Source organism: Hypanus sabinus, chromosome 2 (assembly GCF_030144855.1).
Source record: "Hypanus sabinus isolate sHypSab1 chromosome 2, sHypSab1.hap1, whole genome shotgun sequence".
NCBI classification, from domain to species: domain Eukaryota; kingdom Metazoa; phylum Chordata; class Chondrichthyes; order Myliobatiformes; family Dasyatidae; genus Hypanus; species Hypanus sabinus.
The window spans coordinates 191,365,018-191,391,282 of NC_082707.1; the positions used below are offsets into that span (position 1 = coordinate 191,365,018).

Here is a 26,265-nt window from a genome sequence, read left to right on the forward strand (position 1 = left end):
TTACATTTGGAGTGGCTGGGCAGATTTGCTAACTATGAAATGACCATGTGCTGAATCACATGGGAATATTACAGGTCCGGGCACTGGCACCTGTCTAGATTTTATCACTGTGCAAGTAATTCATTATGAAGATGTTACCATCACTGCAGCACAACAAATGATGATATCTATTGATTATTGGCCAATCCACCGTTACTCACATTAACCTGAACCGAATACATCACTGACAGAAATCATGCTGCAAGAAACTCTGAACACTGAAACTCTCTGAACCCCCACATATTGCTCCTCTTAAACAGCTCTGAGATAATTACTCTCGGCTAATAGCAATACAGAGTGTCTACAGTGCATGACACTACCTTGAAGTTAATCAATAGTTAACAGCTCCTGAAGAGACTCTTAACTTCTCTGCCAAGAAGACCCAGGGCTGGTTTTATGAGATTGACTATTAGATCCAAGAGCTAATTAACATAAATGCAAGTCATTCTTGAAGACAAAAGTAGCTGCAAATGCCGCAGTCTGGAACAAAAAAACCAGAGTGCTGGAAAAAAGATGCCAGAAAAAAGGCCAGGCAATATCATGAAGGATCCCACCCACTTTGCTCATGTTCTTTGCTCAAGGATCCCACTCACTTTGTCTCACTCCCATCAGGGTGGAGGCTACGTCGCATCCTTGCCAGGGCCACTGAACTCAAAAACAGTTACTTCCCCCAAGCAGTAATGTTGATCAACATCCAACCCACCCCTCCACTACTACTTTATCATTTCCTGTCAGCAACCTTATGTATTTACAGTGGTTTTTAAACTATTGTGTTCTTTATCTTGTTGTGTTTTTTTTCTGCTATATGAGATCTGGAGTGACAATTATTTTGCTCTCCTTTACACATGTGTACTGGAAATATCATTAAACAATCTTGAAGCCTTGAACTCGCTTGATCAATCAACCTCTGTGGATGTAAAAAGTATGTCGATGTTTTGGGCATCAATTTTGCATCAAGACTGTGGGGGGGGGGGTGGGGGAGAGGAAAGACTGCCAGTATATAGCAATACAAAGTGGGGATGGGACAGTAGGTAATAGGGAGGGAAGGGGATGATGGACAGACAGAACTGGGTGGGGGAGTGGTGATTTAAGCAAAAACTGTTCGGTTATGGGTGCTGCTGCTATATACTGGCATTCTTTTCTCTCAGTCCTGATTACTTTGATCGTGGAAAGATTGTTGGTGCCAGATGGGGTGGTTTGAGTATCTCAGAAATTGCTGATCTCCTGGGATTTTTATGCACAACGGTTTCTCGAGGTTACAGAGAAAGGTGTGAGAAACAGAAAACATCCAGTGAACTGCAGTTCTGTTGGTGAGAACGCCTTGTTAATGAGAGAGGTCAGAGGAGAACAGCCAGACTCATTCACTGACGAAAGGCAACAGTAACTCACATAACCACGTTACAACAGTGTTGTGCAGAACATCTCCGAATGCAGAACACATCAAACCTTAAAGTGGATGGGCTACAGCAGCAGAAGATCATGAACATGCACTCAGTGGCCACTTTATTAGGTACAACAGGTGCCTAATAAAGTGGCCACTGAATGCAGGTTTTATTAATCTAAACACAGAGTGAACGTGATCTTTATCACACACCAACCTTGGGGATAAATGCACGGACCTACAGCAAAATCTGTGTACGGTATTTATCAACTCTATTAAAATCTATAAGTTGGTCAAAGAGCTCTCTCATCAGATTCAGTCACCACAGAATTATATCTCCATCTTCAATGCACATTTTGATAGCATGCAAACCATGATCCTAACCAAAAGGGTCTAACATGACCAATCTGAGTGCAGAATTGTGTCAAGTAGAGCTACATCGCTCTTTTCAATTTTTAAAGCTGTAATTTTATACTTGGCCTGTAATAATGTTCTCACTGAAGTGGAACTAATATGCAGAAGTATTGGAAAATGCTCATTGATTCCACTCCAGAACAAAAATCACTCCCACCTCAGAAGTCAAAGAGCAATACACAGACAGCACCTGTATTTACAGATATTTGAAGACTGAGATCCAAATCAATGCCGATGCATTCAGACAAGTATATCGGAGGATGCGCCTAATGCTCAACACCTACACAAGAGAGGTTCTCTACCAACATGCCCCTACTGTACAAGATTGCCCTCTGCCATAGAGGGTCACCACAAGACAATGGAAAATGAGGGTCATATCTCAACATATCTTGTGATCAAATTCACGCATGTTTCCAGTGAACCAGAACAGCCTTTAGCCATGTGAGGAAATGGGTGACTGAAGATTAAAGACCTCCATATCAACAAAAATTGATAATGTTGCACACAACAGTGATTCTTGCTCTTGAACATGCTTCTGAGCCTTGGACTCCCTGGAGCAGGCACTCAAAAGGCACCGACAAATATCATCAACATTGCCTCCAAATCCATTAGAAGGATAAACCAATCATATCAGGATCTTCTTTGCCAGTATCATACAGGCTCAGGTAGACAGAACCCAGATATCAAAATATACCATATCTGAATATATCGCTTTGCTATGGAAAAGATTTATCTGCTAGACGGAGGAAAAAAATCTGGCAGCAAAGTGATTAGCGCAGCCAATGGGGTTAAACCTCTGTTGCTGTCTGCAAGGGATTTGTTCTCCTTGTCACCACTTTGGTTTCCTCAGGGTACGCCGTGTTTCTCCCACATTCCACAGGCGTAAGCATTAGTAAGTTGTGGGCATGTTATGTTGCTGCCAGAAGTATGGTGACCAGTGTGGGCTACCCCCAGGACATCCTCGGACCGTGCTGATCATTGATGCAAATGACACATTTCCCTAACAAGAGAAAATCTGCAAATGCCGTATGTATGTTTTGCTGTTTCAATGTACATGTGACAAATATAGCTAATCTTTAAAAGGATTTGAGGATGTGCTCAAAAGCTCCTACGAAAAAAATGCAACAATTCTGCTATTATGGGATGGTAGTAAGAACCCTGGGTCCATGAATGAGGAGTACAAGGTACCGCAGTGTAAATAGTGGAAGAACTTCAATTATTCACCCAATTGTGTTATCAAGCACTTCCTGTAAGCCCCATGATGACCTCAGAATTTATCTCAGGACCCAGAGACTGGAAGGAAGCAAGTTATTCTCAATTCCAAGTGACTATGCAAGAAAAATATTCTACAGCCAACTCCATGTGATCTAGCAATTATACTGTTGTGTATTTATCTTTCTTTATTATTACCCATATATTAAGTTTCAATTTTAATATTTCCCATTCTTCCCTCTTCTGCAATTACTTCAGATGAGAGAGTGTGATACTTGATCTGCTATTAGGGAATGAGACAGGGCAGGTGACAGAAGATTGTGTAAGGGAACATTTTGCATCTAGTGATCACAATGCCATTAGTTTCAAAGTAAATATGCAAAAAGATAGGCCTGGTCTTCAGGTTGCGATTCTATATTGGAGAAAGGCCAATTTTAATGGTAACAGGAAGAATCTGGCTAGTGTGGATTGGGATGGGCTGTTTTCTGGCAAAACATATGTGGAAGGCCTTCAAAAATTAAATTTTGAGAGTACAAAGCTTGTAAGTGCCCGTCAAAATAAAAAGGTAAAGATAACAAGTGTAGAGAACCTTGGCTTTCAAGATATATTGAGGCCCTGGTTAAGAAAAACAAAGGTGCATAGCAGGTATAGACAGGTAGGAATAAATGAGGTGGAGTGTAAGAAATGCGAGAGAAGCACACAAGAAAGAAATCAGGAGGACTAAAACGTGGCATGAGGTTGCCTAATGGATTCTACAGATATGTTAAGAACAAGAGGATTGCAAGGGACAAAATTGGTCCTCTGGAAGAGCAGAATGGAAAGATTCCATGTGTGGACCAAAAGAATTGGGGGTGATCTTAAATGATTTTTTCACACCTGTATTTACTCAGGAGAGACACACACAGTCTATAGAGGTGAGGCAAAGCAGCATCAACTTCGTGGACCCTATACAGAGGAGCAGGTTTTTGCCATCCTGTGTTTAACTGAAACTGATGAAACCTGGCAAGAGCAGTGCAATTGGTGGGTTTAAATCTAGGAAAATTCTGTTAAGCAGGTCAACAATCTGCTGTCAGGTTGAGCCAACAAATGAAGGTCAATAAATTTACTGAGTGGTTTCAGATTAAGGTTCGGAGTGTGGATAAGATTTTTGGAATTCTCAAAATACATCATGGTTGAAAGAGCATGATTAATTCCAATAAAATCTTCCCACTAGACAGAAAGTACTTGAAAGATATACCTTTGGTACTATAGTCTTGGCTTTACTTTGATGTGGTGGCAACTTTGATGTTTGCAGTTCAAAGGGCACACATTTTGTTGACACTTTTGTCTCTTTTCTTGTTCCTCTTTGAAATGCATTGTACAGTTTGGTATAGTCGGGAATTTCTGGATTTATCCTTGGCTTGAACTTTGGTTTTTCCTCCAGGAAGCTCAGCTTCTCCTGTCTTGTTCTCATCGAGCTAGTAGTGACCGGATTTTTCGGTTTATGGTCTATAGGTGCCGCAGCCTTTTTGAGCAAATCTTCAGCTCTCATCTGAATCCTGATTTTTCTGTAAAGTTCATCTTCTTCACGGGATAGGAGGGAAAAAAGTTCAAAGTAAATGTATTATCAAAGTACATATATGTCACCATATACAACCCTGAGATTCATTTTCTTGTGGGCATACTCAATAAATCTAGTGTCCATAATAGAATCAATGAAAGACTGCACCAACAGGGTGAACAACCAGTGTACAAAAGACAACAAACAGGCAAATACAAAAATGACAGGGAAAAAAATAAATAATAAATAAGCAATAAATATCAAGAACATGCAATGAAGAGTCCCTGAAAGTGAGTTCATCAGTTATGGGAACAGTTCAATGAAGGGGCTAGTGAAGTTAGTCGCCCCGAGTTCAAATTGCTGATGTCTGAAGGGTCATAACTGTTTCTAAACACAAAGTACACTGCAGATGCTGTGGTAAAACCAACACGTACAAAAGCTGGATGAACTCAGCAGGTCGGGCAGCATCCATTGAAATGAGCAGTCAACGGATGCTGCCCGACCTGCTGAGTTCATAACTGTTTCTGAACCTGACCCCCTGTACCTTATTCCTAATGACAGCAATGAGAATAGCAACTCTTCTCTGTATTACTGTAAAACAGTATTAACCAGAAAAATACTTGCCAATAAACTTGGTAATATTGATATCTTATACCATGAAACACGGGAAGAGTCAACAGCAGTTCAGGCCAACCACTGCATTACTTAATCTCAGCTGCTTATTATGCTGAGTTGCTAAGCAAAGGTCTGCACTCTTGTCAGAGACAGTTGTCTGACTGTTACCACAATCTATTTTGAGGCTCACAAGAATGTATCAAAGCACCCATTACATATGTCAGCAGTGAAGTATAAAAGTGAATTAATTAATGTGCTGTTAGATGTGGTGATTTTTGGCAGCTATGTAACACACGACTTACTATTTGAGATTTCTCACGTTGCAAGTTCCCAATTTTCAATTATGTTATAAGCTGAAAGGGACACAGAATGAACAAGGGCAGGAAGAAAAAAAAATGCATTCCTTGCTATTGGTTCTTTGAATGCATGTGTTCAGGTCAGCTCCTATTTTTCATCAGATAGACAGATGCCAGATATTATGTTACTGTCTCACTTGAAGATATTCTTTGCCATATGGAATTCTTTCTGAATTTAAAAAAACATGATCAGAATGCTCCTGCACACCAAACACATGTTGCAATTAGTTATTTAGTTTACCTTTGAGTTTCTCACTCACTGATGGGTCCTGGACAGAACGGGGAATTTTCTTTATCCGTTTTACTGTCCTCTCTGTTTCTGGAACTACGGCACAGAGTTGTTGTTTCAACTTTTCTTTCCTGCTTTCTTCCTTCTTTGTGAAGCTAAATGGTTTCTGTGTGGACAGCAGATATTCTTGCCGTTTCTCTGTTTCCTTCTTTCTCTTCTCTTCATTCCGTTCATTGATTTCATCATAAAGTTGCAAGTAAATGTGACCGGGCACAGGGAGGGCTCGGAATTTCTTCTGGCATTCTGCCTCTTCCTGCTGCCACTTCTCCACCAGCTGTTTCTCCATTTCCATCGTCAGCCTTGATCTGAGAACCTCTGTATTCTTCTGGCTCTCCCGCATTGTCATGTTGAATGGCTGAGGGACTGCACGAGACAATTCAGAAGAAAACATTGTGTAATACAACAAAAAAAAAATAGGTGCTACACAAACTTTTCACAAGAAAATAAGAAATAGGAACAGGACTAGGCCGTCTGGCCCGTCGAGCCTACTCTGCTATTCCATAAGATCACAGCTGATCTGGCCATGGACTCATCTCCATCTACCTGCCTTTTCCCCATAACCCTTAATTCCCCTATTATGCAAAAATCTACACAACCTTGTTTTAAATATGTTTACTGAGGTGGCCTCCACTGCTTCATTGGGCAGAAAATTCCTCAGATTCACCACCCTTTGGGAAAAGAAGTTCCTCCTCATCTCCATCTTAAATCTACTCCCCTGAATCTTGAGGCCATGTCCCCTAGTTCTACTCTCACCTACCAGTGGAAACAAATTTCCTGCCTCTTTCTTATCTATCCCTTTCATAATTTTGTTTCTATAAGATCCCTCACATTCTTCCGAATTCCAGCAAGTACAGTTGCAGGTGACTCAATATCTCCTCATTGTCTAGCCCCCATCTCTGGAATCAGCCTGGTGAACCTCCTCTGTGAAAAAGCAGTCTATCCTTCAAGTAAGGAGACCAGAACTGCACGCAGTTCTACAGGAGCGGCCTCACCAGTACCGTGTAGAGTTGCAGTGTAACTTCCATGCTCTTAAATTCAATCCCTCTAGCAATGAAGGCCAACATTCCTTTTGCCTTCTTGATAGCCTGCTGCAGCTGCAAATCACCTTTTTATGATTCATGCACAAGCACAAAAGCCTCTACTATAACTTCTGCCATTTCTTTCAATACCCTGGGATGCATTCCATCAGGACCAGCGGACTTGTCTGTCTTTAGGACCACAAATTTGCTCAGCACTACACTTTAGTGATAGCTATTGTTTCAAGGTCCTCACCTCCCATTGCATCCATAACATCTCTCTTTGGCATGTTAGATGTGTCCTTCACTGTGAAGACTGACACTAAACAGTAATTCAAAACCTCTGCCATTTCTTCATTATCCAATATCAATTCCCCCTTCTTGACCACCCAGGTACTTATATTCACTTTAGCCACCCTTTTCTGCATTATATAATTACAAAAATTTTTACTACCCATTTTTATAATTTGTGCTAGTTTATTTTCATAATCTAGCTTCCCTTTCTTATTGCTCGATTACTGGTGCTTACTTGCTTTTTAAAGTTTTCCCAATCTTCCAGTTTCCCACTCATCTTGGCGACTTTGTATGCATGAGCTTTTAGTTTGATGCCTTCTTTTATTTCCTTAGTTATCCAAGGCTGGCTCTCCCCTCCCTTACTGTCCTTGCTTTCAACTGGAATATACTTTCATGGAGCACCTTGAAAAACCACTTTGAAAGTCTTCCATTGTTCCTCAACCATCCCACCATATAGCCCATGTTCCCAGTCTACACTAGCCAAATCCTTCCTCATCCCATTGTAGCCTCCACTGTTTAGGCATAATACACTGGTTTCAGACTGAACTACTGCACCCTCATATGAGAAACTTGACGGAGAGAAGAGTTTAAAAAGGAGTATTTTGTGGGGCTCGGCGCATCGGTGGACCAATGAATTCGCGATTCATTAGCAGAAGCAAATACAAGTAAAGCAGAGTCAAAGCAGAGCAGCCATTGTGTGAGTGGACCAGTGTAGGAGTGGGAACGTGAGGCCGCGGCGAGGAGGCACTGGAAAGTAGCAGATCAGGCTTTTGTAGTGGTTGAATAAAAAGTCACTAAATTACAGCTAATTAAATAAAGTAGGGATGATGCAGGATCAGGTGATGTGCAGTAGCTGTATGATGTGGGAGCTGGTGGACCCCATTGTGGTTCCTGGTGACCACATCTGCGGCAAGTGTTGGCTGCTCGAGGAACTCGGGCTCAGAGTTGATGACCTGGAATCTGAGCTTCAAACACTGCAGCACATCAGGGAGGGGGAGAGTTACCTGGATTCTCTGTTTCAGGAGGGAGTCACACCTGCCTCAAGTTCGGTCTGTGGTCAGGGACAAGATGGTGTGTCTATGAGTGAGGTTGGTAGTGGGATCAAAGAGACAGGGCTGGAGGAGCATCAGCCCTTGAACTTGTCTGACAGATCTGAGATTCTTGCTCCCTGTGTGGATGAGAGTGGGGCTGTAGGAAGGATGAGCAACCTAACTGTGGCACTGTAGTTCAGGGAGCCATTCCACAGGGGGGAGAGAAGTGAAGTGTAGTGATAATCAGAGATAGTATAGTCAGGGGAATAGACAGAGTTCTCTGTCATGAGAATAGAGCATCCTGAAGGCTGTGTTGCCTGCCTGGTGTCTGAGTTCGGGACATTTTATCTGACCTGCAGAGGATTTTGCAGTGGGAGGGGAAGACCCAGTTGCTGTGGTCCATGTGGGTACCAACAGCATTGGTAGAATGAAGAAAGAGATTCTGCTGAGGGAATTTGAGCAGCTAGCGACTAATTTGAAAAGCAGAACCAAAACGATGGTAATCTCCATACGACTACCTGAGCCATGTACAAATTGTCATAGGGTTCAGACGATTAGAGAGTTAAATGCATGGCTCAAGGATTGGTGTGGGAGAAGTGGGTTTGAATTCATGGGAAATTGACATCAGTATTGGGGAAAGAGGGAACTGTACCAATGGGACGGGCTCCACCTGAACCATGATGCGACCTGGATCCTAGCAAATTGCATAACTAGAGCTGTGGATATGGCTTTAAACTAAACAGTAGGGGTGTGGGTTCAACGGATTGGAGAAGTAACATTGGAGAGAGTTCAGAGAAGATTCACAAGAATGATTCCAAGAATGCAAGGGTTACCGTATGAGGAACGTCTGGCAGCCCTTGGGCTGTATTCCCTGGAGTTCAGGAGAATGAGGGGAGATCTCATAGAAAATATTAAAAGGCCTGAACAGATTAGATATGGCAAAGTTATTTCCCATGGTAGGGACTCCAGGATTGAAGGACATCCATTTAGAACAGAGATGCAGAGAAATTACTTTAGTCAGAAGGTGGTAAACTTGTGGAATTTGTTGTCACAAGCATCTGTGGAGGCCAAGTCATTGGGTGCATTTAAGGCAGAGATAGATAGGTTCTTGATTAGCCAGGGCATCAAATGGTATGGGAAGAAGGCAGGGGAGTGGGGATGATTGGAAGAATTGGATCAGCCCATGATTAAATGGCAGAGCAGAGTCGATAGGCAAAATGGCCTACTACTGCTCCTCTATCTTATGGTCTAAGTATGGATAAAGTGAAAAAAGAGAAGTATGGATAAAGAAAGATTTTAAAAAAGAGAAAGTGTGAAGAAAAGTCAAATACAAAAGAGTAAAAGATTACAAGATTTTAAAAGCACAATGAGTGTAAGGGAACTTTATTTGAATGTCTGTAGAATTCAAAACAAAGCCAGTGAATTTGTGGCTCAAATCAGTACAAAGGGGTATGATTTAGTGGCCATTACAGAGACATGGTTGCAGGGTGGAGAGGATTGGAAATTAAATATCCCAGGATATCAGGTAATACAGAAGGATAGGCAGGAAGGTAAGGGAGGTTGAGTTGCACTCTTAATTAAAGATCAGATCAGGGCAATAGTGAGAGATGATATAAGATCTAAGGAGCAGAGTGTTGAATCCATCTGGGTAGAGATTAGGAATAGAAAAGGCAAAAAAAAAATCACTGGTGGGAGTTGTTTATCGGCCACTGAATAATAGAATAATAACATTACAGTGGCACAGGCAATAAACAAAGAAATATCTGAGGCATGTTAGAATGGAACAGCAGTTATCATGGGAGACTTTAACTTGCACATAGATTGGGTGAATCAAGTTGGTCGAGGCAATCTTGAGGAGGATGCATCCGTGGTGGCTTTCTTGAACAGCATGTTACTGAACCTGCAAGGGAATGTTTCTTAGACCTGGTCTTGTGAAATGAGATAAAATCTCAAGAGGAGTTTGGGTTCCTCTTGGAAACAGTGATCACAGAATGACTAAATTTGTATTGAAACTATATACAAGATACTGCAGGGCCAGTAAATCTCATTTCAATGTTTCACTCATCTACATCACAGACACAAAGCACCGAGGCTGAGTACTGGTGTTGAGCCCATGTGAGCTTCCTTCTGTTTTATCACTAAATTCTTCAATTTCTTTTATCCTCATACGGTTCTCATCTATTTTATTTTGTAAACCTCAATCATTACGCCCACATTCTAACCATTCTCTGTGTGTAAAGCAACTTCTGCCAAATTCCTTGTTGATTTTATTTGTGACTCTCATGCAACTGACACAGTTGGTTAGTTTTCTGTCAAGAAATGAGTGTCAACTGAAACAGAAAACCTTTCCACTTGATATTTGTCAAGTGCAACCTTGTCAGCTAGAAGACAACCATACTTACAATAAAATGTTCCCTCTGTTCTTCAATAACAGGTTTGAGGACAAGATATAATAAGTCAGACTGAGTGGAAGGACAGCAAGGGGCATGCTAATAAACATGGTGGGACTGGTGGGCTGAAATGTGTTGATTTCAACACCTGGAGGGTGAACTTAGAGCCTGCATCAGTATCTGAAATTAGGAGGCATGGCTGTGTGACGGACAGGACCAACAGCTCAACTTTCCTGGCTTTTGTTGTTTTAGATGTGGGGGTAAAAGAGGAGGAAGGTCTGCTCTTGTGATAAGGGAGTATGTCACAGCAGTACCAAGCAGAGGACAAACTAGAGAAGTCATTTAAGTGGAACTCCAAAATAAGAAAGGTGCAATTATACTGACAGGATACTATAGCCCCCCCCCCCCCAATCATCACAGAGAGGTAGAGGAACAGATATGCAAATAGATTATGGAAAGTTGAAGAGACAACTGGGTTGTCATCACCTCTACAACTCATGTTCTCAGTATTATTTATTCATTTTCTTGTATTTACACATTTTGTCTTTTACTCATTGGTTATTTGTCAGTCTTCTGTGTGTAGTTTTTCATTGATTCTATTATTTCTTTGTTTTACTGTGAATGGCCACAAGAAAATGAATCTGATGATAGTAATGGTGACATATACGTAGCTTGATAATAAATTCAGTTTGAACTTTTAAACTTTGGGGGATTTAACTTCCCTGGTAATGAGTGTAACTTTCATCATACAAAAGACTTAGGTAGGGTGGGATTTCTTCAGAACATCCAAGACGATGTGGAGACTCTCTACAGGAAAAACATACTGGGCCTGGTTTTGGGAAATAAGCAAGGCCAGGTGATAGACCTGAGAGTGGTCTATCAAAGAATACAGTGGGATGTAAATAAATTACAGATATGGGCAGGGAAGTGGCAGGTGGAGTTTAATCCAGGCTAATGTGAAATGTTGCACTTTAGGAGGTCAAATGAAATGAGAAAATAAACAGTTAATGGTCAACCATTTTATAGTATTGAGTAGGTTAGGATCTTGGAGTCCAGGTCCATAGTTCACTGAATGTGGTTACACAAATGGATAAGCTGGTAAATAAGGCATATGGCATGCTTGTCTTCATTGGTAGGGGTGTTAAGTGTAATAGCAAGGCAGTCATGCTGTGGCTATGTAAAACTGTAGACTACACTTGGAGCATTATTTGGAGTTTTGGTCACCCCATTACAGGAAGGATATAGAGAATGTCGTGTGGGTGCGGAAGAGGTCTGTTAGGGTCCTGCCTAGATTAGAGGGTAAGAGCTGCAAGGAAAGATTGTACAAACATGGATTATTCTCCCCAGAGGCTGAGGGGAGACCTGATAGTTTTTTTTAAAGTTTGAGATGCATAGATAGTCCAGTCTGAATCTTTTCTGTCAAAACCAGAGGAGATGTTTTTATGGTTGGGGGGGGGGGGGGGTGTAGTTTAAAGGTGAAATGAGGGATAGGTCTTTTTAAAATATATACAGAGTGTGCTAGATGCATAGAATAGATTAGCAGAGATAGTTGTGAAATCAGGCAGTTCGGTGAAGTTTAAGCAGCTTTTAGCTTGACACACGAATATGAAGGGATTGGAGGCTAATTTATACTAAATGTCCACAGGAGGAGGACATTTGGTATAAATCAGCAGCAAGACTGGTGCAACATTGTAGGCAGAATGGCCTGTCTATTAATGCTGCACTATTCAATGTTCTTAACCAAGCTCACATTAGGTAGATCCCTGCCGATTTAACTTTTCCCTTTCTTTATCTTGCATGTTCTTTCTTTATAATATTGTGCAGTGACTATAGGCGCCCATTTAACTGCATTCACAGGTAATTACTCTTTCTCTAACCTTGTTTCCTTAAACACTTTTCACAAGTACAGTGGATTCTGGGTAATTGGGACACATCAAGACCAGAATATTTTGGCCTAATTAGCCAAAGTTTCATGAAATAATTAAAACTATATAAAAAAAGACAAACCAGAGGAACACATTATGTATTTAAATGAAATATACAACAAATTATAATACTACCAATACTACAAAACTGCATTAGTTCCTAATACTTATCAATTAATTCACACTGTATTCATTTGACTCTAAATGAACAAATCAGCACAGATGCCCAGTGCAGATAATAGACTGCCTTCATACAGTGATTGCATCCTCCAAATCTTCATTTTTATTATAACATTCAAATTCCCCATAACTTCTAACTTGTTGAGTTAGTGGAATTATTTCATTTTCACTCCCAGCCAGTTCTGGCATCTCCAAGTCTGAATGCTTGAAACTGCAGTGAACAAACAGTACTGAATTGTCTTATTGCTTATTTCTCATTGACTATCAATGACAGAAATTGCTGCTTTTTGAACACAAACACACACTACTGACGCTATTTAAAAACTGTTCACTCGAAGTACAGTGTGGTGTCTAACGGTCATGCAAGTGCATATGACTGGCACCATTTAAAAATTGTTCAGCAATATCTATGTCCCAAATAAACAAAGGGAATCTGTGCTATTTTCTGGATTAGATTTTGTTCTTTAAGAGTTGTTCCAAATAAATGGCTGTCCCAATTAAACAGATCCCACCATAATTTCCAAGATCTTCTGTCAAGTGACTGACTCCTTATCCTTTTATGTTACTCAAATGTAAAGTAGCAGTTTGTTATTTTTGAGACTCTACCTGGAACTTCTCTCTATACTGCCCCCTTTCTCAGAAGCAAGTGGTTTAAGTGGTTAGAAGCAAGTGCCCGTCGAGCGGGCAGCGGAGTCTGTGGAAGCAGAGTCCTGGGCTTCGGCGTAAGGGGACTTCGGTAAGCTTGTGTGATTGCTCACTGAGGGGTAGAAGGTAAGGTCGCTAGGTGCTTTTTAGACTTATTCTATCAATCCAGTTCAGGTATGGGGGAGACAGTCAGAGCAGTGGTGTGCTCCGTATGCAGTATGTGGGAAGTCAGGGTCAACACAGTTGTCCCTGATGACCACACCTGCAAAAGGCGCGTCCAGCTGCAGCTCCTATCAGCCCGAGTTAGGGAGTTGGAGCGGGAGCTGGATGAACTACGGATCATTCGGGAGGCAGAGGCAGAGATAGATAGGAGTTATCAGGAGGTAGTCACACCAAAAATCCAAGAAGTAGACAGATGGGTGACGGTCCAGAGAGGTAGGGGGAGCAGGCAGAGAGAGCAGAGCACCCCTGCGGCCATTCCCATTAACAATAAGTATACCGTACTGGATACTGTTGATGGGGATGACCTACCAGGAATGAGTTGTAGTGGTCCTGCCTCTGGCACAGAGGTTGAACCCTCAACTAGAAAGGGGAGGAGGGAAGAGAAGAGAGCGATAGTTTTAGGGGATTCTACAGTCAGGGGGGCAGATAGGAGATTTTGTGGGGCAGATCAGGAGTCTCGGATGGTATGTTGCCTCCCTGGTGCCAGGGTCCGGGACATCTCAGATCGGGTGCAGGCTATTCTTGAGAACGAGGGCATGAACCCAGATGTAGTGGTCCATGTAGGGACCAACGATGTAGGTAAGGTGAGTGAGGGGTTCCTGCTTAGAGAGTTCAGGGAGTTAGGAGTGAAGCTGAAAGGCAGGACCTCCAGGGTGACAATCTCAGGATTGCTACCTGTGCCACGTGCGAGTGAGGCGAAGAATAGAATGATTATGCACATTAATACGAGGCTGAGAGCATGGTGCAGGAAGGAAGGGTTCAGGTTTTTGGATAATTGGTCTTTGTTCCAGGGACATTGGGATCTGTTTCGAAGGGACGGTCTACATCTGAACTGGAGGGGTACTAACATTCTTGCAGGAATGTTTGCCAGTGCTGCTCGGGGGGGTTTAAACTAGATGTGCAGGGGGCAGGGATCCAGATTACGACAGAAGATGATACGATGAAGGATAAGGGACAGGTGGGGAATGCACGTTTCCCAAATATTAATTGTGTAAAGGAGAAAGGTGAGACAGAACATGTGCTGGAAAAGTTACATGTACAGAGGGTTGGTCAGAAGGAGCATGGGGTTAAATGTGTAGAAGGTTTGGGTGATCTTGAAAAGGTCATCAAAATTCAAGGTGCAATTAGCCCAATGGAAGTTCAAGGAGCTGGGTTAGGTACAATAGACAGTGTTTTAAGCAAAGAGAGGAGGAATGGGCTAAGAATTCTATACTTGAATGCGCGTAGTGTCAGAAATAAGACAGATGAGCTTGAAGCTCAGATGAAAATGGGGAACTATGATATTGTTGGGATAACAGAGACATGGCTGCAAGGGGATCAGGCCTGGGAATTGAGTGTACCAGGGTACACGTGCTATCGTAGAGACAGAAATATGGGAAGAGGGGGTGGGGTGGCCCTGTTGGTGAGGAATGAGATTCAGTCCTTAGCAAGAGGTGACTTGGGAACAAGTAGAGTCTGTGTGGATTGAGCTGAGGAACAGTAAGGGTAAAAAGACCCTAATGGATGTTGTGTACAGGCCCCCAAACAGTAGCGTGGATATTGGGTACAAGTTGATTAGGGAGTTAACATTGGCATGTGCTAAAGGTAATGCAGTCATTATGGGAGATTTCAACATGCAGGTGAACTGGGAGAATCAGGTAGGTGCTGGACCCCAGGATAGGGAGTTTGTGGAGTGTCTAAGGGATGTATTTTTGGAACAGCTTGTGTTTCAGCCAACCAGGAATGAGGCTATTTTGGACTTGGTGATGTGTAATGAACAGGAATTAATAAGTGATCTTGAAGTAAAGGAGCCATTAGGAAGTAGTGATCATAACATAAGTTTTTATCTACAATTTGAGAGGGATAAGGGCAGATCAGAGGTGTCAGTGTTGCAATTAAATAAAGGAGACTACGGAGCCATGAGGGAAGAGCTGGCCAAAGTTAATTGGCGGATGCCCTGGCAGGAAAGACAGTGGATCAGCAGTGGCAGATATTCTTGGGGATAATACAAAAGATGCAAAAGCAGTTCATTCCAATGAGAAGGAAGGATTCAAAGAGGGGGAAGGGGCTACAGTGGTTGACAAAGGAAGTCAGAGATTGTATAGCATAAAAGAAAAAGAAGTATGACAGGGCTAAGATGAGTGGGAATACAAATGATTGGGAAAGTTTTAAGAAACAGCAGATCTTAACTAGAAAAGCAATACGGAGAGAAAATATCAGGTATGAGCTCGGTCTAGCCAGGAATATAAAAGGGGATAGCAAAAGCTTTTTTAGCTATGTGAAGAGAAAGAAGATAGTTAAGAACAATGTTGGCCCCTTGAAGAATGGATTGGGAGAAATTGTTATGGGAAACGGGGAAATGGCAACAGAATTTAATGCGTACTTTAGATCTGTCTTCACCAGGGAGGACACAAGCAATCTCCCAGATGTATGGATGGGCCAGGGTCATAAGATATCAGAGGAATTGAGACAGATTGACATTAGGAAAGAAACTGTGATGAGTAGACTGGTAGGACTGAAGGCTAATAAATCCCTGGGTCCAGATGGTCTGCATCCGAGGGTTCTAAAAGAGGTGGCTCAGGAAATTGCGGATGCATTGGCAATCATTTTCCAATGTTCCTTAGATTCAGGATCAGTTCCTGAAGATTGGAGAGTGGCTAATGTTATCCCACTTTTCAAGAAGGGAGGGAAGGAGAAAACAGAGAACTATCGCCCTGTTAGCCTAACGTCAGTCGTGGGTAAGATGCTTGAGTCCATTATTAAGGATGAAATAGTGGCACATCTTGATGGCAGTAATAGGATTAGGCTGAGCCAGCATGGATTTACCAAGGGCAAATCATGCTTGACTAATCTGTTGGAGTTTTTTGAGGGTGTAACAAGGATGTTAGACGAGGGTAAGCCAGTGGATGTTGTGTACCTAGATTTTCAGAAGGCATTCGATAAGGTGCCACATAGGAGATTGGTGAGTAAAATCAGAGCTCATGGCATTGGGGGCAGGGTTTCAACATGGATAGAAAACTGGATGGCAGATAGAAAGCAAAGGGTAGCAGTGAATGGGTGTTTCTCGGACTGGCTGGACGTGACTAGTAGGGTATCACAGGGCTCTGTATTGGGACCACAGCTCTTTACGATTTATGTCAACGATTTAGATGAGGGCATTGAAAACTATATCAGCAAGTTTGCTGATGATACTAAACTGGGTGGCAGTGTGACATGCGAAGAGGGCGTTAGGAGAATACAGGGAGACTTGGATAGGCAGGGTGAGTGGGCAGATACTTGGCAGATGTCATTCAATGTGAATAAATGTGAAGTTATCCACTTTGGAAGCAGGAACAAGAGGGCAGAGTATTGTCTGAACGGTGTAGAGTTAGGTAAGGGAGAAATGCAAAGAGACCTAGGAGTCCTAGTTCATCAGTCAATGAAGGTGAATGAGCAAGTGCAACAGGATGTGAAGAGGGCAAATGGAATGTTGGCTTTTATTACAAGGGGAATTGAGTACAAGAGCAAGGATGTCCTTTTGCATTTGTACAGGGCCCTGGTGAGACCACACCTGGAATATTGTGTACAGTTTTGGTCTCCAGGTTTAAGGAAGGGCATTCTGGCAATTGAGGAAGTGCAGCATAGATTCACTAGGTTGATTCCTGGGATGGCAGGGCTGTCTTACGCAGAGAGATTGGAGAGATTGGGCTTGTACACACTGGAATTGAGGAGATTGAGAGGGGATCTGATTGAAACATTTAAGATAATTAAAGGATTTGATAGGATTGAAGCAGGAAATATGTTCCAGATGTTGGGAGAGTCCAGTACCAGAGGGCATGGATTGAGAATAAGAGGTCAGTTATTTAAAACAGAGTTGAGGAAGAACTTCTTCTCCCAGAGAGTTGTGGAGGTGTGGAATGCACTGCCTCGGAAGACTGTGGAGGCCAATTCTCTGGATGCTTTCAAGAAGGAGCTAGATAGATATCTGATGGATAGGGGAATCAAGGGATATGGGGACAAGGCAGGGACTGGGTATTGCTAGTGAATGATCAGCCATGATCTCAGAATGGCGGTGCAGACTCGAGGGGCCGAATGGTCTACTTCTGCGCCTATTGTCTATTGTCTAAAACCGTTTTCTTCCATGAGAACTCGCTGGTAAAGAGAATAGCAAATATGTCAGATGACAAATTCACTTGTGGTTGTAAAAGTGATAATATTGCACAGTGAAGAGTAGCATACCCTGCTCATTCAAGAAAGATTTTCATTACACGTCATGAAATATGTTCTACATTTACCTGGTAAGACTCTCCACCTTGAACATACAATTCTGAGAGTGATTCACAGCACACTATCAGCAACACACACACAGTGCGATTGAATTTCCCAACACTAGAATTATTGAATGGAACATTGCACAGGAATAACATATGACTTTGCTCTCATTCGTTTCAGGTTGTAGAGTACTGTACAAGTTAGCTGACAATCTTTACCATTGCTATCCTGATCCTTCTGTCATGTCTTCCAGCTTATACAAGTCTAGCAGAGATCATAGTCCTTGGCACAAATTCATAACCTGCCTACCAGTACTAAACAGCTGATGAATAATTATTAGCATCCGTCTCAGCTGAGCTGCAGGAAGGAAACTGAGTTTAGGGTATCGCAAAGGAAAATTCAGCCCCAGATGTCTTGTTCAGATTTTGTAGCTTGTAGCAATTTCCACCTTTTAATTAAATGAGAGCTGTTGGAGATCTTACTACAACTATAAAGGATAGCTTTTTTTTGCCAGATTCATTTATTTATCACATGTACGTCAAAACATAAAGTGAAATGCATGTCAGAGTCATAGAGCACTACATAATAGAAACAGGTCACTTGGCCTACCCAGCTGTGCACAACTGTTACTCTGCCTAGTCCCATTGACTGACTCCCGGACCACAGCCCTCCATACCCCTCTCATCCATGTACTTAAACAAACTTCTCTTAAATGTGGAAATATGGTTGTTAAATACAAGTATTCTTCCATACAAGATTTTTAACACATTTGCACTTTCTTATAGGTCTATTAAGACATCTCTTCACTTTTATATTTCTCATTTGGAAAGCTTGGTATTGACTGGTGAATAAATTTGAAAAGTCTCACCTGTGATCTGTGAGATCCAGGCTGATGTGGCACTCTTAGGTCTGCTGGGCTTTTTTGGCTGCAAAAAATCCTTTTTAACAGATCCCTTTGTATCTGTTAAACTGCAGTGTTCAGTACCAGAGTAGGAATTTCTCCTCATTATATTTCTGGTAAAGAAATAATAATAGCTGGCAGTAAGTCAAACTATGAATAGCTCAGCTTGTTTGAATGCAACATTTCATCCAAACACCATATAGATATTCAGAACATAGAACAGTAGAGCACAGCACAGGCCCTTTTAGCCCATGTTATTGTGTCGACCTTTTAACCTGCTCCAAGATCAAGCTAAGCCTTCCCTTCATCTCCCCAATATATTTGCCTCTACCATCACCCCTGGCAGCAAGTTCCATGCACCCACCACGCTGTAAAAGAAAACTTACCTCTTTCAGCCCCCTAAACTTCACACTATCACCTTAAATTTATGCCTCTTCATACATCTAGGACCTGTGTGGCAGTACACCATGGGCCTGTGCTGATCTGAGAATACAATCCTTTATCCAATTCTGTGAAGCTATCCCAATAATTTATAGCAAGACAGACACCTACTGGATGTAATCTTCTAACATGCCTTTCCGTATCTAAAACTGACAAACTGCTGGTTTCAATTTGTTGCCAAAACCCTTATTCAGCTACTAGTGCTGACAGACTAACATTTTCCTCTCTGGCTTTTTAACTTCTACACTCTTATAAACCTGAATTCATCCGAAACCCTGTTTCCTGTATCCACACCATCCATCACCTCTGCATTGCTTAAATGACCATAATACATTGGAGCAGAATTAGGCCATTTGGCCCTTCAAGTCTGGTCTGCCATTCAATTATGGCTGATTTATTATCCCATTCAGCCCATCAAGTCTGACTTATTATCCCTCTCAACCTCATTCTCCCCCCTTCTCCCCATAGCTTTTAACACCCCTCTAACAGATGGGACAGTAGGTGCCCAAAGGGATGGATGGGAGCAGTTCTTGCTCTCTTCCCCCAATTACATACAGGTTCTCTGAACTCCCTGTATACTGACTCATAATTTCTCAATTTCACCTGCTGCATTGTGACTGGTTATATGCCACAAACTTTGGCTCTTTGCGAAGATGTTGCATGTTTTTCCATCGAAGCTTCTTCTGAGAGCTCCAGTGACCCAGATTTAATCCTGACCTCTGGTGCTGTCAGTCTGGAGTTTGCACATTCTTTCTGTTGCTATATTGGTTTACCAGTGTGCTCCAGTTTCCTTCCACATCAAAATGATGTACAGTAAAGCTCTGATAATCCCCTAGCCGACTATTTGTAAATCCTAGTGGTTCTGCTTCCAGCTCCCTCTAACACACTAGTGCCTTGGTTCCCACACTCCTAACATACTGGGGCCCCAATTCTCACACTTCCCGGGAAGATATGGGGATCTCATTAAACTCCCTTTAAATCCCAGTTCCAATGCTTCCTTGAAAATTATCTGGTCTGTTTCACACTCTTTATTTAACCTTACCAGGTTTGCTATAAAATTTATTATTATACTGTGTAACATAATTTTAAAAATTAAAAAGGTGACAGTACTAACAGGAATGCAAGGTTTTTAATGCACTCAAGTTAAGAGGCCACTGTTGTGTGCATACATCTACTGATGCTTCTGGACACATCATCAGTGATGTTCCTGGAATCATCGGGTGTTTTGGGTCTCAATAATTCTGGTGTAGGCAAAAAGGAAAATAAATCAAAGGGAGTGATGAGCATGTGCAAGAGAATAAGTTGTAGGCTTACAGGAAAGTAAGCTTGTATTTTCAAACTGGCCACCCCCTCTCCATGGTATGGATCACTCAGAGCAGCCATATTGATGCCAAACCATCTGAGCTCCCAAGTTATAATCGAATGTGGTATTCAGGTCTGCAATTGTTGAGTAGTCTGTGAGTCTTAACATTATATGTCCTGAACTTCACAATGTGGTATGAAAGTTGCCTGTGTATAGTTTTTTTTTAAAAAACCTGAGTAGCAGTTGCACACCATCATCTTCATGAGCTTCACAGAACAAGGTTTTGACCCACTGGTAAGGAGGATCAAGCATTGTTGTGTGGGTATTAATATCCATGTAGATATGATAAATGTTTGGTATAATCCAATTTGTAAATACAACAAAATCCAAAATAATTTGGACTTTAAAAGACCCAGGAGTAGTGTGTTGAAGGAGATGGTGTAGAAAGGAAGTGAAATATTTCTGTTGACAGAAAATTATTATTAATTTACTCCCGAAATACAATTTACAGGTTCCATCTAATATTCCTAACTTGCCCAATGGAAAGACAGCTGAAATAACAGGATGGGAATGAATAAGGAACAAAAGTAACATTTCATCTTTCAGTAAATGAGACTTAATAAGAAAGACACTATTAAAAAGGGTAATTGAATCTCAGACTTAAGGTAACCGGCTATATCGGTTCTGTTTTGTTTATAAAAACACATTTCTGAAATTCCTGCATGCTAACAAGTGTGAAGTATTTGCAGTTTTGGAATACCACTAGGCCCCAAGGACAAGGGCCAGTGAACCCCGATGGGGGTGGGGTAGGAAGAGGGTCTGGTTTGCTGTTGTTGTGTCTGTCTTCTGGTGTGTTGGCGTGCTATAGTTTTTGAGTATGCACATTCACTTAGTGGCACAGATTATCAGAATTGTATTGTGCTCAATCAACGTTGCTCTATTATATCAGTCATTATCTTAAAAATATTGCTTCAGACATTTTATTGTTTGTTAAATGGGCTCCAAGGATTCAAACTCTACCAGTTACTAAATTGGGCTCATCCTTGATTTTAATCATTTCTTTACTGAGCACCATACTTTTATCACTATCTAGGAATTCCTTCCTAAATTTTATTCACCTTTCTTTGCTTATACTTCTTGATATCGTCTTCCATATCCGAGTGTTGACAGTAACAAAGTCAAAATGCTGGAGGAACTCTGCAGATTAGGCAGCATCTATGGAGAAGAATAAAACTGATATTTCAGGCATTCCTGATGAGAGGTCTTGGCCCAAAATGTCAACTCTTTATTCCTCTCCATAGATGTTGCCTGACTTGCTGAGTTCCTCCAGCATTGTATGTGTGTTCCTCTGGATGATCAGCATCTGTAGAATCTCTTGTGTTTGTGAGTGTTGAAAGATACTTTTGTGATAATATTCTTGATAATCATCTCCGACTGTTTTCCTATATTAGAAGATGCTATCAAAATTCACGTTATTGTTGAATTCACATAAGCCAACAAAAGGAACTAAATGATGTTTGTGAGAATTAAGGTGACAAATTTCACCAAACTTGGTGGGTTTATCCACAACATGTAAAGAGTACAGAACAGATTTATGAGGACATTGCAAGGACTAGAAGGCCCGAGTTTTTGCCAGGCTGGATTTTTATTCCTTGGAATGTAGAAGAATGAGAGGCAACCTTACAGAAATTATCAAAATTTCAAGAGGCATAGATATAGTGGATTGTAACAGTCTTTTCTCCAAAACTAGGGGGCACGGATTCAGGCTGAGAGGGGAAAGATTTAAAAGGGATCTGAGGGGCAACTTTTTCATGCAGAGAGTGGCGAGTATATGGAATGCGCCTTGAGAAGAGCACTCAGATAGGTACACGGGAAGGAGGGGCTTGCAGGGATATGGGCTGAACTCAGGAAACTGGGACCAGCTGCACAGACTGGTTGAGCCAAAGGGCTTACATCCATGTTGTATTGCACTCCGACTCCATAACAGACTCACCCAGATGAATTTGGCTTGGAGGATCTGTTGTCCGCAGGAATTCTTCCTTCATTCATTGCAAAGAATTTGATCACTTCTTCTGTCAGTCCAATGTCTTCCATTTTTCCCTCATCTTCTGATTTAAATTTATTCTTCTGCTGCTCATATTGCATGCCCAGTGCCAGCAGTCTTTGTCGACCAGAGTTCTTCAAGGTCATAAGCCTTTCATAGTACTGCTTGTTCAAATTTCCCTCATCTTGGCTTAGAAAATCCATTAATGCACCTTTGTTGCTCTTGCTGAGTTCAACATTGGGAGATTCATCATCTGAATCTGCACCAGTTTCAGGTGTAACCTGGTAGAAGACCATACAGTATCATATAACTAAAATTATTCATAAACTATCATTTTATTAAAACGTATTTACTGCATTTTAACCTTATTGATGGATGCAAGGACCTTCATATTTTTAAATTTTATTACATATACTTATTACCCGTAGCTTGTGCACAACTAAACAATATCATAATAAAATTCAATGACAATGGTCTATTATTTTACATGCTTGAGGGATTGTAAAGTACAAATATACCTACCTAGGACCTTATAGGAATTTCTAGTTTTTGGTCAAAAATTGAATTCCAGAAGTTGTCAAGAACAGTATATGGCTCAGTAATAATGATACCAGACTAGGTTGCAAGTTCAAAGTCTAAATTTGGCAAGTTATGAATGTAGCCTGGTAGCTTTGAGCTGGTGCAGAACAAATTGACTTTGAGAGATGAAAGAACGTTGTAAAAAGGGTGTACTCCTGCCCTGTCCACATTTGAATGACCTAGATTCAACTTGCTCATATATACATTTGATTATTTGTATGCTGACAACAAGTAGTGCTACACAATAAATAACTCATTGTAGTGTCACATTTAAACTCAGCTACAAGTTGATTTGATTCAAAAATTTACTTGTGCCATCCTGTGAAGTGCAATTATGAGGATTCGGGATAACTTTTTGGATCAACCTAACCACAAAAAGGGAGGAGCCAGGCTTGACAAACAGTTACCAATCTATAGATAGTCTACCCCACCTTGACAGGAAGTATACATTTAACCAAAGAGGGATATTGCAGAATTCATATAAAGTCCCAGTTTGCAAAGCTGTAAACATCAAAAGACATTTAGTTTTAGACTTCTCTCCTCTGAGAAAACTTGCTGTGACTTGGCTATGGCAATTCACTTTATCTACAAATGACTCTCATAATTTTATAAACCCCTCTACCAGTGGTTTCCCAACCTCTTTTATGCCATGGACCAATACCATTAAATGGGCCCTTAGACCCCTGATGGTGGGCCCCTGCCCTTTAAAGTCACCCCTCAGCCTCCTTTGATCCAGAGAGAACAATCCCAGTTTGTCCAGTCTCTCTTTAGAGGACACAGTTCAAGGTGAAAAATTCGAGGGGAATCTGAGGAGCAAGGTTTTCCACACAGAGGGTGCTGGGTATATGGAATAACCTGCCAGAGGAAGCGATAGAGGCACATATGTTTAAAAGATATTTGGACAGATACATGGGTAGGAAAGTTTGGAGCCATATGAGTGAAGATGCAGCTAAATGGGATTGGCTCAGTTAGACAGTTTGGATGAGCTTGGCCTGTTTCTGTGCTCTATAACTCTGTAGTACCACAGCAGATCAGCACAGGCCCATGGGCAGAATTCTAAGGCGATTGGAGGAGAGTACAAGAGGGATGTTTGAGGTCAGTTTTTTTTAAAAACACGAAGTCTTGTAGGCTCCTCTGAGTTGATGCAGGGTCAATGTTTTCTCCAGAGACATGCAGGTGCTGCAATCTTAAAGAGAAAACAAACAATCCGATGAAGGCATTCAGTGGGTACAATTTTCACCTCTTTATCTGAAAATGACTGGGAGGGGTTCCCAACCTTTTTGTTATGCCATGGATCCCTAGGATTAACTGTGGGATCTGTGGAGCCCAGGTTAGGAACCCCTGGAGGGAATTTAGCAAAGCTTCTCCAGTCTGGTTCCTGGGTTAGAGGATCTCTTGTACGAGGACAGAATGAGCAGGCTTGGCCTCTGTTCCCCAGAGGTTAAAATGATAGATGACTTCAATACAATTCTTACAGAGCACACCAAGTTTGATACAGGGAGGAGGCTTACCATAGTTGAGGGGTCACAGTCTCAAAATAACAGAAATAGGACTGAAATAGGAAACGTCTTCACTTGGAAAGTAGTGAGTCTCAGGAGTTCTTTATCCATTAAGGTTGCAGCAGCTTAAACATTCAAAATAGAGATAGACAGATAACTGAATATGAAAATACTCAAGTGATATGAGAATTGAGGTAGTGAACGATTAGATATGAACTTGTTTGAAGGGTCAAATTGTCTACAACTGCTTTTTATGCTCTTCTGCATATTTGCACGTGCTTTGGAGGAATTATTTCAGATTATCCCTAAATATCAGGGAGAGATTGAGCAACAAAACATCCTATGTTTAATGGAGATACTGGTATCTGAAGCAACAAACAATCTGCTGGTGGAGATCAGTAAAATGGACAATTGATGTTTAAATTTGAGACCCTTTTTCCGGACAAGTGAAGGGTGTTGATGCGAAACATCAACTGTCCACAGATGCTGCCTGTCCACTGATTTCCAACAGTAGATTGTTTGTTATAGTCGATATTCAAAGACAAGACCCTTCATCTGGACTAGTTGAAAGGACTTGACCAAAATGTCAACTGTCCATTTCCCTCACAGATGCTGCCAGTCTGTTGATTTCCTGTAGTAGATTGCTTATTGAACTATAGTTTAAGAAAGCCAACTTCATCTTTCAGATGTTGCAATTGCCACATTGAAGAGGAAGTGTTATGGGCTGAACACAAGCAAGCAGGGAGGATCCTGTGATCGGTGCAGACCATTTGAGCAGAAGGGTCTTTGGAAGTTGCAGCAAGTCACGGGTTAAGATAAAGTGCTGACCAAGAACGTGTGCAGACATTGTACAGTCACACAAGTAGATCACTTTTTCATATATATTATCTGTTTTTGCACAATTTTAATGTATTCAATATACATATATTCTAATTGATTTATTATTATTTATTTTGTTTTTTTTCTTCTATATTACATACTGCATTGAACTGCTGCTGCTAAGTTAACAGATTTCATGTCACATGCCGGTGATAATAAATCTGCTTCTGAGTAACTATCTCCATTTTACACAGTCTTTTTGTTCATGCCTGGAATCCAAAGTCATCAGACATACAGTACTAAGACAATACAAGGAAGCAAATGATGGATCATAGAGCACACACTAGCTACTGGAGAAGTACAAGACCCTCAGGACTCAAACCACCATATTCAGGAACAATTATTGCCCCTCAACCATCAGGCTCTTGAAACAGTGAAGATAACTTCACTCACCCATCACTGAACTGTTCCCACAACCAATGGACTCACTTTCAAAGGCTCTTCATCTCATGTTATAGATATTTGTTGCTTACTTAATTCTTTTTATTTGCACAGTTTATTGCCTTTTACATATTAGTTGTTTGTCTGTCCTGTTGGGTGTGATCTTCCATTCATTCTATTATGTTTCTTGGATTTACTGAGTATGGCTGCCAGAAAACAAATCTCTGGGTTTGTATACGATGATAAATACAAATAGTGAAAATAAATTTACTTTGAACTTCGAATCTAAGTTACTATTGGCCATTAACCATAATTTTATTGACCATTAACATCTGAAAAGGGTATTGTGAATAGTATTTATATATGCAAATAATGCAATTGAGAGGCGCAGAAAGTTTCTATTGCATCAGTATCTACAAAAATTGTCAAATGTAATCCGAATTTTCAGCATAGGTAGAT

At 41.2% G+C, this 26,265-nt stretch overlaps 1 protein-coding gene across 3 annotated transcripts in view; it reads right to left on the reverse strand.

The window, feature by feature from the left end:
• fam161b (FAM161 centrosomal protein B) overlaps window positions 1–26,265 on the reverse strand; it is a 51,155-nt gene that overhangs the window by 24,271 nt on the left and 619 nt on the right. For 2 of the 3 annotated variants that reach the window (XM_059961841.1, XM_059961830.1), the window contains exons 2-5: window positions 22,418–22,749; window positions 18,648–18,793; window positions 5,799–6,209; window positions 4,284–4,609 (exon numbers count right to left, since the gene is read on the reverse strand). In XM_059961841.1, coding sequence (XP_059817824.1) covers window positions 4,284–4,609; window positions 5,799–6,209; window positions 18,648–18,793; window positions 22,418–22,749 — 1,215 coding nt within the window. The remainder of the gene's footprint in view (window positions 1–4,283; window positions 4,610–5,798; window positions 6,210–18,647; window positions 18,794–22,417; window positions 22,750–26,265) is intronic. The other variant, XM_059961834.1, reaches the window with a different exon arrangement.